Genomic DNA, 14,033 nt, shown 5'->3' with positions numbered 1-14,033 from the left:
TATCACATCCGTCCAAAATGAATACTCGGATAAACAGCCTACACATTGACAAAAAGCTCACGAGTACTACACCCTATCCTACAGTACAATGCCACTTACAGCAGGAACCACAGATAACTGACGTGCTTACGGCACATAATTTCCGCTGTAGTTTTGGATACTAGCTACCTCCGTTGTAAAATAATTACAATTCTAGATTATTTAGCATATATTAAGGTTTGAGATAAAAACTATAATACCCATTATTAAATAACGTATAAGTAAGAGTGGAAGGGTAGTTAAGAATAAAATAAAAATAAATTTAAATGAGAAGTGATTATGAGACAATTAATATTTTATTTAACAATTATTTTAAGATAGATTTGAATCCTAAAAGTAAAATTATTATGGAACGAAGGTAAATATACCAGTCGATGTCCATTTGACCATATTTACCTACAAATAAATGGCAAATAAATACCAACATCATAGATACATATACACTTTTATTCTTCACTTGTTTTAAATACTAAAATTTGTAGCTTATCCCAACGCTATCTATCTACTCCATATAAATATCTCCCCCCTCCTCCTACAGTTTCCACTCCTCGCGCCTTCAATTAATTCGCTCTCCTCCTCGTCGTCGTCGTCGTCGTCGCCGCCATCGTCGTCGCGATCTCCATAGCTAGCTCTAGCGATGGGTTGCGCGTTCTCGTCGGCGGGGGCGCTGAGGCCGTTTGAGGGGGTGAGGGTGATCCACATCAACGGCTACGTGGAGGACTTCGACGCGCCGGTGACGGTGGGGCAGGTCACCGGCAAGCCGGCGGCGGGGGAGGGGCAGGGGCAGGGGAGGTACGTGCTGTGCTCGTCGGCGCACCTGCTGCAGCCGGGGCGGGGGCCGTTCAGGGCGGACGACCCGCTGGAGGCCGGCACGGTGTACTTCCTCCTCCCGCAGTCCATCTTCCAGTCCGAGTCCTCCGCCGTCGACCTCGCCTGCCTCATGAACCGCCTCACCTCCCTCGCCCGCAAGGGCGCCGCCGCCGCCTCCAGCCCCGTCGAGGCCCTCTTCACCGCCGGAATTCACCACCCGCCGCAGCCCTCCTCCTCCTGCAGCAGCTCCAAGCCGGCGGCGGCGGCGGCGAGCTCGGGGTCGCCGGAACGGTGCTACCTCGCGGCGGCGGCGCGGCCGGCGGCGTGGAAGCCGCGGCTGGATCGCATCGACGAGTCCTTCGGCCGCGCATCCATGCGGAGCTCCTCCGCTCGCAGCACCGAGGCCTGAACATTTTTTTTCTTCCTCTTTTTTAATCTTTTTTCTCTTTATTATTTTATTTTCTTGTTACTTTTCTTAGTAGTAGTAGTAGTAGAAGATGATAATTTCTGGATTTTTTTTTCTTTACAAAGTTAGTTTTCTGTTGTTTGTATATCCAAAAGGTGTAAATATAATCTAATTTGTAATGTTGGTTTGGATTGGATTCGGATCATCTGGTCTATCTTATCTAGCAACTTATCCATACTGTTAAATTGGAGGAGTTTCTTGATAAAATAAAAAGGAGAGGAGTTTTTTTTTTTTTTGGGTAGAAACTTTCTACAAAGAACACATAAACCCATAGATATGAAATGTTCAACAATAGCCGGTAGGTTAGGTGACGTTCCAACAGCTTGCCGTCTTTAGTCTGAATCTTTTTTGACTTTGACGTGCAAGTGGGACACCCCAACTTGCTTGACCTGAGTGGCCAGATAATTTCTTTTAATTAATTATTATTCAAGATGATAACTCTTTGAATTAATTTATCAAGATGATTGTGGTCACCCATTAGTGTTAACTAATATTAAATAAAGGTCACTCTGCTTGAATTTATTATTGTTAATGTTAACATCCTAATTGAGTTGGAGTATTGGACTTTCTCAAACAAAATTCCTCCTTTCAAGCAAGCATGCGTGAGATTAAAATAGTTACCTGAACCTGACTACACAAGCTACACAAAATATGCAGCCATTATTATTGTTCAAGTACAACATCAACGCCACTGTATTCTTTCAATTGGGACAAAATTACAGACACCGTTTTTCTTCACGTCTTCGTCAAAATGGATAGAATACAGCGTTCTACGACGATAACCCGGCGACAATTTCAAAGAGGAAAACGTACATGTGCCAATCTTCAGGCAATTCTTCCAGCCCTTACCAAGATTAGTATCAAGTACTTACATCAAGTTGGATGAGTAGTCTCTTTCAGAGTTTCCGTATCCTTGCTGTTCAGATTTCAGATTCAGACAGCAATCTAAATCTCTCTTTCATTAGGGAAAAAACACCTGTTAATCTGTCATGTATCCAGTACTAAGTTCGTGCAGTTATCTAAAAAAAGTACTGAGTTCGTGCAAATTACCCAACCAATCTTGATCAGCTTCAAGGCAATCTGGAGAAATCTTGGAGGCTCGTTTTCTTGCATTGTCATCGATGTTAGTTGACTCACCCTCGAAATATTGCGCCCCTTGATGACTAATTTAGCTTTTTTATTTATTAGGCCAACTGTTGCAGCCACCTCTGAATCTCTGAACATGGTTACTGCTACTGCTTGCTTAGGTGACTGAAACTTTTGTTCAGAAATTCAGTGTCCATCTCAACAAAACTATTTCAGGACTTTGCCAGGTCTTGTACGGTTATAGTGTGTGGCACTCAGAATGATCAAGAATCCCAACACACAGCATATTCGCTAATTTGGTAAACTGACAGTGCAAAGTGAAGTCAGAACCTGAAAAAGAGAAACAAAATATCTCTGCCCGTTTTAGGTGCTTCTTCTTAGTTATAATATCTCGAGGAGGTCTTTTCCTTTGGTGCCGTTTTTTTTTTCTTACCTGAAAAGGAGAAACAGAATAACAGATGTGTGAAGTCTCTGAGGGTTATCATGCGGTAGCTTAGCTTTGAGCAAATTTTCTGAATTTTGGGGTTATTTTAATGGCAGTGGCAAGCAACACTGATCCACTGGTTGGGAAACGGATATGGAAGGCGAGGACTTTCTCAGCAACTGACGCAGATTTTTGACTGCTTTGTTAGGTAGAAGATCAACTTACGTAAGAGGAGTAAACAATACCGGTCGTACCCGAAATGATCTCATGTAAGCAACATTGACAATTTGTCATGCAGAATATAAAATATCACTATTCCTTCAGACATGAAGTTAGCATAATATATATTACTTCTTTAATAGATGATAGACAACATTGATATGCTTCTCTTCTTTTTTCCTTTTTTTTTCTAATTAGTGACAAGTGACTTAAAGGAAGACTTATTTTCCAGATTTTTTAAGTAAATATAAGAAATTTTTAGCCATGCGTCGCTTCTCTTCTTTTCTTCTTATTTTCAGAATTAAGTAGAGAGTAATATACCAGCAAAAAAAAAAAAGAGCATGAATAAACACTTCAAAGCTGTAGAGTTGGAAAAGTTACCGGCGCTGCATGCAACGAGACAAGCCTTTCTGAATCTTCTTCACAGTTGACTTGAGACTTTCAGAGTAGGACACAGAGCAGTGCCACATCTTTTGCAGTCTCCAATCCTCATCTGAAAGCATACAGCTTTGACGCTAGCTTAGCATACGATTCCTAGCAAAAATTATGTGAAAATGTGTCCCAATCAATCACCACCACTGATCACGTGATCAGTCACCTTCTTCCTTTCCTTAGGTAACCGGCATTTCCATCTGGTCAATACACGCCACAGTGTAAAACTTCACCACACTAGTGATATTTGGGTTTACAATGCATTCATCTTTCTTTCATTTGGATTTTTAAAGAAAAAAACTATCAATTTAATCTTTACAGTTAAATGGACTATGCACATGATTACAAAATTGATCCAATTATTCAATGAAATTTACGGCTCGCCGATTCGTTAAAAACAATTGATCCAATGTTTTTTGTTTTATATTTCTTTATGGGCTAGTCCTTATAGAAACCCCTTGGGGACAGCCTCTTGCAACGTTAGATTGAAGCCAGTAATAACTTCACTTGACTCCACAAATCATGCAAATGTCACTACTATACTATGACACCACAAGCTCATCAAATGCATGCATGCATGATGCCACATACCCCCAGTTGGCACCACTACAATAAATATTGCTATACATGCTAACATCTGTCACTCATGGATACTAATTAACTCCAGCCTAATTTGAGTATGCCAAATAAGGAACAGAACTAATGCTGGAGATAACAAAAAACGGAAGCATTGATTCTTGATGATATACTCTTGTAGTCGTGTCCCTATAAATCCCATGAAGAGGATATTGTCATTGTGGCAGTGACCAGCAACGATTCTCCTCTCATGGCGGCTATCAAGAACAACGGTGCCATGGTTCTGTGTTTTGCAACTCTGTTTGCTATGTCTGTTGTTTTCATGTCTTGCGATGCAACAGGAAGGCATAATGCTGGTAAGTTCCGGCCTATCCAGATCCATTTCTACTACTGTAGTACTTGTTCTCTCTGTTACTGTCTATGTTGCTGCAATGTTTATTCAGATATGCAGAAAAGTGAAGTGCATCTGACTTACTGATTGATACTGTTTGGTGGTCACCGTGCTTCATGATGTGCAGGTGTTCTGGACGATGCTGGCGTGTTGTGCTTCACTTGGCTGAACTGCACGAATGCTTCATGCCAAAAAGAATGTAAGGCTGGCAAATGGGATGCTAAGAAAAGCAGTTGCGGCGCAAGCGACGTTTGCTGTTGCCGAGCTGCAAAGTTGTTGGTGTTGGATGAGCAAGCTGTTAGATGAAATTTTGTGCCCAAATTCATCAAATCAGCAAGCTGTTAGACTTAGATGCGACGGGGAATAAATATATGTATGCAATTATGACCTGATTTGGTCAGCATGTCCAACAATGAAGTTGTTTGATGAAATTTTGTTCCCAAATTCATCAAACGAAATAAAGGAAGAAATTCAAATTTACCACCTTGAGACTCCTGAGGTACAAAATTGGATATATGGTCCCTAAAAATTGAAGTGTGACCGACCATAACTTGCTGAAAACAATCATTTTTCATCTATATGCATCATTTGTAGGAGGATGCAAGCTTTCAGCATTTTCTTCAACATTGACTTCAACATAGGACAGAGCAGTACTGTACCTTGAAGTCTCTTTCCACACACCCATCTCCATCCTTACATCCACAACACGTCGCCAATCCTCATTGGCAGCATACAAGTTTGACGCTAGCACATAATTCCCCCCGTATTCAGGCTCCATTTCGATCACATGATCGACCACCTTCCTCGCGAGAATGGCATTTCCTAGATCCCGACATGCTCCGGTCAATACACGCCATATTACAGGGTCAGGCCTCACTGGCATAGCCAGGACGAACTCAAAGGCCTCTTCCAGTATACCAGATTTGCACAGCAGGTCCACCATGCTCCCATAGTGCTCCATCCAAGGTGTGATGTGATACTCTTCAACCATAGACTTGAACAATTGGCGCGCTTCATTGACGAGCCCCGAGTGACCGCAGGCATTGATCACGCTCAAGAATACAAGTTCATCAGGCTGGAAACCTTGTCTGAGCATCTGCGAAAACCGGACAAGCGCAGCCACCCCATGCCCGTGCACGGCGAGGGCCTGAATTATGGCTGTCCATGAGACCACTGTCCTTACAGTGATCGAGTCAAATATCTCACATGATCTCCTTACCCTCCCCATCTTACCATGCATATGTATGAGTGCGTTGGCGACACGGGTATTCTCCAAGAACCCATTTTCATGGGCATACTCCTCCACCCACTCCCCCAGCTCTGACCTGCAGTCCAACATTGTGCACGCTGAGATGACTGCAAGAAGGGTTACCTCGTCAACCTTGACCCCAGCAAGCCTCATTTGCTCGAACACTTGCAGTGCCTCTGCTGGCTTTCCATTCTCGCAGCAAGCATTGATCATGCAAGTCCAAGAAACCACGCTCTTCATACTCCCTATGCTGTCGAACACCATTCTCGCATTCACCAGCCGGCCGCATCTCCCGTACATGCTGACCAAAGCGTTCAGCAAGGGCAAATCAAGAGCAGCGAGATTTCTCACCGCGTAGCCATGGATCTCTCTCCCATGCACCAAGCTCCTCAGCCGCGCGCACGCTGACAAGAGGATCGTGACGGAGACGTTGTTGGGCCGGGAAGAACCCGCCCGCGCCATGGTGGACGCCGTCACCAACGCGTGTTGGGGGCGCCCAGAACGCGCACAGGCAGACAACAGGGTGTTCCATAGCGGGACGTCCGGGCGGGGGATTTCGTCGAACAGCTTGCGCGCGGCGGCGAGGCTGCCGGAGGCCGCGTAGGACTTGACCAGAGCGGAGCAAAGGTGGAGAGACGAGGGGAGCACGCCGAGCTTCAGCGCTCGCGCGTGGATTTGGCAGGCGGACACGTCGGAGAGCGCGGCGAGGATGGCCGCGCCGGTGCGCAAGGCGGCGGCGGCGGTGGTGCTCATCGGTCATGGCGGCGGCGGCGGCGGCGGCGGCGGTGGCATTTGCAAGAAAAGCACAAGCATGTTTGGAAAATTGTATATTTTGCGGGTCTCATTTGCAAAGTTACCCATCTAACGCTCCCGCCTCAATCTTGACCGCTCAAAATGGATCGAACGGTGTTCCGGGATCCTAGAGTGGACCAGAATATTGGGCCAAAGATGCAGGAGATTACATGGCCTAATGGCTAATGCCTAATGGGCTTTTGAACTAGAGTCAAGTTAGGACTGCTTAAACTGTTTTACTGTGTTTGACTGAAGATCACATACTGTACTTATTTGTGAGGATGAGACATACAAAATATCCATAAACAAGAACATAATACTCCCTCTGTCATAATATTTGATGTTTAGTATAAAATTTAGTCGAATTTTATAACTCGAGCAATCAATTTTATATTTAAATAAGCTTATGAAATCTAATAAGCTCATGATTTTATGATAGTAACTTTTTAAGGCAAATATCTCACAATTCCCCTTTGTTTTACAAACCAGGCATTTGAGAGTTATTGATTGATAGAGCTTTAAAAGTAGGACTAAATCTTGTTCTAAACGTTAAATATTCATTATCGACTATCGAGTCGTGTGAGTAGCCCATGCATTCAGATTTGGACACATTAACTCCAGATCATTTCATAGAGGCTTCAAAGCCCACATATATTTTACAGCCAGGAGCACAAGTATAACAACATGGAAATACAGCATCGTACTGACTATTATTTTCTTTCTACTAAGCTACAAAAAATTACAGCATTCCTCAGCTTGAAGCTTTCAGAGGCAGACATAGCTCTAGCTCACCTGGAGCCACTTACATTAGTCTACTTAAATCCCATAGCTACCACTGGGATTCTCACAAGGTGACCTCGGTTCCCTTTCATGGTGATCTCTCCAAAACTGTAGGTGCCAGTCACTGACCTGGCCGTGAGGGTCGCCGTTATCTCTCTCGATGCGCCGGGGAGCACTGTCAGCGCCGGAGGTGAGACCTCCAGCGCGATCTCCGGCGACATTCTTGTCATGATGGTGTAGGTTTCCGCCTCGGCGGCCACGCTTGTAACTGTCCGCTTCACCGTCTGCGTGCCTCTAAGCTGGGAGATGGTGATTGAGGGGATGTTGAGATCATAGGGGCGCTGCTGCACCTTGGAGCTGGAGCTGCAAGTTGAACCAGTTATGTTTGATACTTCACTGTGTTCGACGTCAGGGATCGAACACAAAAATGTGATGTAATCTTGATGAGCTGCCAACAAAAAAAAAAATTCAAACTTAGAATGGTCTTCAGATTATTGTCTGAATAACATGGAGCAGTTTGAATTTATTAAAAAATTGCATACGAAAAATTTAACTTACTTGCATCCAGAACAAGGCCAGGATCCAGGGCGGCTTTTGGGTTAACCGCACCACTGCCATAATCAAACGGCGTGGCCCGTGTAAGTGTCATAATTTCTGATGTAGAGTACTGTTGTGCTCTTAAAGGATGGCTCCCCTTGTCCAATGTATTAGATGTAGTCATCAAGGCAGATTTTATTGCTGAGGGACTCCACTTGGGGTTCTTCTGTTTTATTAGTGCCGCGATACCAGCAATATGTGGTGCAGCCATACTAGTTCCAGAAACCATTGCAAATCCTTCCCCTGGAATATGCATTGCCACAAGAGAAATATATTTTAGGTAAGCCACATGATTGACAAACGTCCATATGAATTACCACATAGAACAATCAAACATGCAAGGAAAATTTCAATGCAACCATAACATGCTTAAAAAGCTTTGTATGCTTCAAGGGATATAAAAGTACAGCAAAGCTTACCAGCATAATTGGCTTCATCAGTTCCATTAGGCGCCCATGCTGCCCATATAAGATTGCCAGGAGCGAGTATATCAGGCTTTAGAACATCAGCATCTTGAAAGCTAAAATCTTTTACATCCGGTCCTCGAGAAGAGAACAAGGCAACCTGGGGGGCAGAGTTGTATAGAGTTGGTGCCAAACCATCTGCAATAGCTGCTGTTGCTTGGAAGGTCGTGGCCCTTCCTGCCCAATCTCTTATTGTAGAAGAGTTGTAGTAGTCTATAAGATCCTACAGAACCAAAACTAATGTCACCTGACTATATCAAAAAAAAAAAACGTATTATCTAACTAACATGCATAGGTTTTTCCCTACTATTCAATTATCATGTCATCCTACAATAGCAGGCATATACAATTCATGTCACTGCTCTTGAAGCATGTACATTCTAGGGGACTGACTTTCTGAGAGTAGCTCGACTAAAAAAGAAGACAACTATACGAGAATAGTTTGTGGGCACTGAACAGACACCAAAACTAGATGGATGGTTACACAAGAGCTATACAATCCACTACGCTACATAAATAGTTTTTTCTAGTTCATGTTTACATAAGACGTAGCCAGATAAAAGAAAAACATTCCAGATAAAAGAAAAAACATTAGAATCTGCAGCTTTTCAATACTCCACTCATGGTGTTCTGCCTACAGATGGCATCCATGATATCTACACACTGACACTTTTGGGGATGCAATACTTCCTCCGTCCCAAAATGTAAGCATTTTTTAGGTTGGCACGGGTATTAAGAAAGTAGGTGAGAATGATTGAAGAAGGTGTGTGATTGGTTGAAAAGAGAAAGTAGGTGAAAAAGAATGGTTGTGATTGGTTGAGAGGAGAAGGTAGGTAGAAAAATAGCTTCATTTTGGGACAAAGTACTGTGCTAGAAATAGCTACATTTTGGGACGGAGGTAGTACCTTTGTTCTGCTGACATCTGTGATGAGAATACCAGGCATGCTGACAGGTACAGGATCAAATTTTGTTCCTGGGTAACTATTCTCCACAGCAACAATAAAACCAGCTGCACCAAGACTCCTAGCAGTCTCTGACACTTTCTTGATAGAAGCTGTCCCAGAAATATAGTTGAAAGAATATCCACACAAAAGAATTTTGCCCTGAATTTTCCTCTTATTCAAGAGTTCTGGCCTTTGGCAATCTAATGCACTGTACTTGGTGGCAGATGAACCCAGCAGAGCATCAGCCGCAGAAATCAGGCTGAATGATTTATTCTCATGGGTTGCAGCTGTAGCCAAATGAGAAAACTGTAAATTAACCACAAGTAGAAATTTCTATGTAACTGTCAGATTGCCTGCATTTGTTGACATGATTGCAATCTAGTAACATATTTGCTATGGGATGCAGTAACATATGACAGTGGAATTACAAAGGAAGAAAAACAGAGGATTGTCTCTTTCACACAAAGTATTTTCACAATAAGATAAAAAAACACAATTTCGTATAAAGATCTACCTACAGTCCTACACCCTACATAACAAAAAAAATCAAGTGCAGCTGATGCTGCCCTATCATTCATACTTCTCTAAGGCTGTGTTCGGCAGCCCCTCTTCCCAACCCATCTCCCTCGTTTTCCGCGTGCACGCTTTTCAAACTGCTAAACGGTGCTTTTTTGCAAAATGTTTCTATACGAAAGTTGCTTAAAAAAAATCAAATTAATCCATTTTTGAAAAAAAAATAGTAAATACTTAATTAATCACCCGCTAATCGCTGCTCCGTTTTCCGTGCGGGCACTTAGTGTTGGGAACCAAGGGTTCCGAACACACCCTAAGCGCAGACAACAACATTGAGTGATTTTTATTTATTTATTTATTTTGGGGGGGGGGGGCGAAGTTAAAAGGTAGGCCACTTAGCTTAGGTCATTTTAATTCATTTTGTACAATTTTTGTTGCCCATGAATGCATATACCATACATGTAGTAATAGAAAACCAAAATTTGAGCTAAAATACATGAATAAACAGAACTTACGTGATACACCAAGTCCAGGAAGAAGTTTCCCATTTCCTAGCACCAAATGATTTTTGTATCTGCGGTCATCAACTCCAGCAGCAACAGTGGTTATCCATGGGCTGAATGATACCAGTGTTTTCGGAAATGGTCCTCCATTTCCTGCTGCTTGGGCAACAAACACCCCAGCTTTCACAGCGGAAAGAAGTGCAGCATCAAAAGGATTCAAAAATGTAGTCCGCGTAGCAGTTGGCGGGCTATTTGGGCCAACAGAAAGGTTGAGAATGTCAACACCATCCTGCACAGCCTGCAAAATGCAGATTGCCATCCATGCATTAGTTCCTACATATTGAAGGCTTGTGATAGTGACATGCATTACATAACTGGCAGATGTTGTTTCACTCATTTCTGCAATAGTCTATGAAGAAAACAACTACTATGGCAGATTCCAGAAATAATTGTTTTGAGTCACTATTGTCAGGTACTAAGTACTAACATGGCAGCACCTGCATTACAGTGGAAAGAAATTCAGATAAATAACTCATATGTTATACCTGATCAATGGCTGCAACAACATCAGATACATAACCACCAAAAAGCCTGTAAAGGACTTTGTACACGGCTATCCTGTCAATCACAAACTCAGGAAAATCACAATCCGGAAGGAGAGCAAAAGCAAAGGGGAATAATAGATATTGATTAACAATAACGGCAAGATAGAAGGAAGTGAATTCCACTAGCACAAGGCTCACATTCATTGAGGTGATTTTTGTGCATTATTCTTAGTTGTTCAATGAGATCTTGAAATTAGAAAATGCTGAAGAAATGGAAACTTACCTAGCACGTGGAGCCATACCACTTGCTTTGCCAAATTCGTGACCATGCATTCGTACTGGAATCCCATTATTTCCAGCAGCAATTGCTGCTGTATGACTGTTTAAGGGAAAGCATCTTTGTATCAGATAACTAGATAAGTCGTGCCATTCTTCTCAAGATGAAACACAACCAGAATAGCTAATTCTTTGGACAGAACAATTTTCATGTATGGCATTTTTCTTGGTATAAGAAACTAGAACAGAACATATATTAATTAGGAGCATGACCTTCCATGGCCATCGCCATCTAATGGAGATGCAAAATCGACATCAGGATTAAACGCTCCAGCAGCAATTGCAGCTTTTGCAAAATGCTGGGCACCAACTATCTTCCCATTACAAAAGCTTCTTCTTGTTACTGGATCCATCTCACATTTCCCCTTGTAATGAGGAACAGGCCCAAAAGGATCAGTTTTGTGGGCAGAGAAGCTTGGATGTTGGGGGTAAATTCCTGAATCCACAAAGCCAATCACAACATCTTCACCAGCTCTATCGAAGCCACCACCCGTTGGCCATACCCCTGTTGGCAATCCAAGAAATTGTGGAGTGTGTGTCGTCAATTTCTGTATCTTCATATCTCTCTCCACATGCTTTACTCCTGGGGCTTTCCTTAGGAATTCAGCCTAACACAGTGAAAGATTGCTGTGTTCAGCCAAGATAATAATCTTAAACCAGGAAAGAAGAAAAGATATAAAAATGCTAAATACCTGTAAGGGTGACATGTGTACTGCAAAACCATTAATAAGATGATGGTAGCTATAAAGCTTCTCATAAGTTCCTTCTACCAAAAGTGAGTCTAGAAGCTTGTCATGGTACCTTCGTAGGTGGAGTGAGTATGAAGTCACAGCCTCACTGAAATCAGTAAATTGGAACATATACAAAATTGTCATGTTTCCACCACAACTCCACAAGTACAAGCAAGCTGTGATTAAAAACTTAATGGGGGGATAATCAATTTCAATATCAGAGAGCTGAAAGACAGTAACAGTGGTGACCTTTTTTTTTCTAATGAAGGCTTTCGAGCAGATATTCTTAACATGTTGGAAGACTCTTAACAGCTCAAACCTCACACACTACATATATGATATATCATAATGGGAAGAAAATGGAATCCATTTCAAGAAACATTTAGGAGGTGCACTTCCTCAGTAAGAACTAACAAGACATGTGAAATGCAATTCAACAATAAGAACTAACAAGTCCAATATGCCATGCAACCCAACATAGACTCCACAAATTCACCAAGAGTCAGCCAACACAAAATAAATGTTCGAAGGCATGGTGAAAAAACATCATCAATAGTAAACTACCTGGTAATATCCATATCTTCATCCAAATCTATGGCGGTTGCAGGGAATCCTTCAACTCCACCTCTGTAGCTGACAACAGGTTCGCCTTCCATTGTAACAATGTACACATCATGTGTTCCAAGAACCACTTGTGGTACAATGATAAGAAGCAAACACGCGAGCTCAAGCGCCTTCATCTTCAGCAATATCCGAATTGCCACACCACAGAATCTTCCAAAGAATGGAACTGTCAGGGAAGTGCACTTACAAGTTACAAGTATGCATGACACTAGACATCAATTTGATGGTTTGGGAGAGTCAAGAGTACAACAACTACAGGAGTACAGGACTGCACTACTGACTGAGTAAAATCACTCACTACCCTAGTCATCCACTACTGGTCCCGGCAGTGCCCACAATTTCTTTGTGATACTGGAGTTGCCCACCTCACAAGCCTCTCATGGAGCACGCATTTACGGAACCTTATTAAATTAGGGCGGCCGATGACATTAAATGGCTCTTCAGAACGATTATACTCTACAGTCTACACTACAATATAGCGTACTGTAAACGGCTAGTCTGTGTGTACTCCGTATGCATTTTAATAGCTGCATTTTCTTTAGAACAGATTGATTTTGAAATGAAACTAAAAATTTATACCACTTTGCTAAAGGATCAAGCATGAGTTAAGATCTACTAGAACAGGCTGAACAAATATTTATCTCACTGTAACCAATACTGCAAGCTGCTAAAAAAGGGTGAAACAACAAAATCAAAGATCAATATGAATAAGATCATCATCTGGTAAAAAATACAGCCAAAACTAAAAGAAGGAAAAAAAAGGTTTTCCTTCAAACAAAATACCGATGAAAAAATTTAAAAATTGGCAAAAGGAATCTCTAAACAGTATGGTCCTTTATCCTACTGTAGCTTAGCTCTATTACCAGGTAAACCACCAAAAGAGGAACAGCAAAAAAAAAAACGCGCGTCACGGAGAGAAAGAAAAATGTAAAACGAGAGATGAACAAACCTGTTTATTATTACCAAAAACCACGAAGGAGATCGCCTGAGAGGTCGGGCATTCCCCGGCGCCGCCGCTCCTCCTCCCGCCTCGATCAGCCCCCGAAAGCGGCGGATCACCCCCCGTCAGTCGCTTCGCCGCGCCTCGCGCAGCCGCATGCGGCGGCGCTACTCAGGCGGGGGGAGGAGGAGGATGCGGCGCGGCGCGACGAGGCTAGGGTTTGCGCGCCTCGGGAAGCGAGAGTGGTGGGAGAGTGGAGTGGAGTGGAGTGGAGGTGTGTGTTAATGGCGTTGCTTTTGTTGTCTTTAATGGAGGAGGCAACCAAGCAAGGAACCTCAAATTCCCTCTTCTTTTTTTCCTTTTTTTTGGTTTTTTTTCGCGTGATACGTTGCGCATGCGGCTCACGTGGACCAGCCCTAGTGGGCCCCACATGCCAGTGTCTCCCGGTCCATGGACCGTGTCCTTCGTCACTGCTTACGTGGGCCCACATCCGCGGATGTGGGTCCCAGATGGCAGTAGCGGGTGGTGGGCCCCCTGGAGTCTAGAGGTGCGGTAGGTTTTGGACTCTTGCC

The 14,033-nt window shown here is 43.0% G+C and overlaps 3 protein-coding genes across 5 annotated transcripts; 1 reads left to right on the top strand and 2 right to left on the bottom strand.

Annotated features, from left to right (window-relative positions):
• Window positions 1-572: 572 nt before the first annotated feature.
• LOC127777546 (uncharacterized) lies at window positions 573-1,460 on the top strand. The gene has a single exon (XM_052304152.1). It carries the CDS (start codon window positions 677-679, stop codon window positions 1,256-1,258), a length of 582 nt encoding a protein of 193 aa, XP_052160112.1. The 5' UTR covers window positions 573-676; the 3' UTR covers window positions 1,259-1,460.
• Window positions 1,461-4,837: 3,377 nt separating this feature from the next.
• On the bottom strand, window positions 4,838-6,504 carry LOC127776246 (pentatricopeptide repeat-containing protein At4g14820-like). The gene has a single exon (XM_052302614.1). The coding sequence runs from the start codon at window positions 6,443-6,445 to the stop codon at window positions 5,015-5,017; it is 1,431 nt and encodes a 476-aa protein (XP_052158574.1). The 5' UTR covers window positions 6,446-6,504; the 3' UTR covers window positions 4,838-5,014.
• Window positions 6,505-7,086: 582 nt separating this feature from the next.
• Window positions 7,087-13,765, bottom strand: LOC127776244 (subtilisin-like protease SBT2.6). Of its 3 annotated transcripts, none has more exons than XM_052302609.1 (11): window positions 13,471-13,765; window positions 12,462-12,687; window positions 11,859-12,003; window positions 11,380-11,774; window positions 11,114-11,209; window positions 10,831-10,903; window positions 10,298-10,583; window positions 9,231-9,556; window positions 8,281-8,548; window positions 7,823-8,104; window positions 7,087-7,712 (listed from the first exon to the last, which is right to left on the bottom strand). In XM_052302609.1, exons 2-11 carry the CDS (start codon window positions 12,635-12,637, stop codon window positions 7,297-7,299), a joined length of 2,463 nt encoding a protein of 820 aa, XP_052158569.1. In that variant the 5' UTR covers window positions 12,638-12,687; window positions 13,471-13,765; the 3' UTR covers window positions 7,087-7,296. The 3 variants fall into 3 exon arrangements, with proteins under 3 accessions (XP_052158569.1, XP_052158570.1, XP_052158571.1); XM_052302610.1 differs by having other exon boundaries at window positions 12,462-12,671; XM_052302611.1 differs by having other exon boundaries at window positions 13,485-13,765.
• Window positions 13,766-14,033: the final 268 nt, after the last annotated feature.

This window comes from Oryza glaberrima, chromosome 6 (genome assembly GCF_000147395.1).
Source record: "Oryza glaberrima chromosome 6, OglaRS2, whole genome shotgun sequence".
In the NCBI taxonomy this organism is placed as follows: domain Eukaryota; kingdom Viridiplantae; phylum Streptophyta; class Magnoliopsida; order Poales; family Poaceae; genus Oryza; species Oryza glaberrima.
Note: the sequence above shows the minus strand (reverse complement) of the source record. Positions and strands in the feature narration are given on the sequence as shown.

Coding starts and splice junctions, on each gene's coding strand:
- LOC127777546 (XM_052304152.1), top strand. CDS start 677: ATGGGTTGCGCGTTCTCGTCGGCGGGGGCGCTGAGGCCGTTTGAGGGG.
- LOC127776246 (XM_052302614.1), bottom strand. CDS start 6,445: ATGAGCACCACCGCCGCCGCCGCCTTGCGCACCGGCGCGGCCATCCTC.
- LOC127776244 (XM_052302609.1), bottom strand. CDS start 12,637: ATGAAGGCGCTTGAGCTCGCGTGTTTGCTTCTTATCATTGTACCACAA. Junction 9,557..10,297: donor TCCTGGACTTGGTGTATCAC/GTAAGTTCTGTT, acceptor ATTTGGCTACAG/CTGCAACCCATGAGAATAAA. Junction 7,713..7,822: donor TGGCCTTGTTCTGGATGCAA/GTAAGTTAAATT, acceptor TTTTGTTGGCAG/CTCATCAAGATTACATCACA.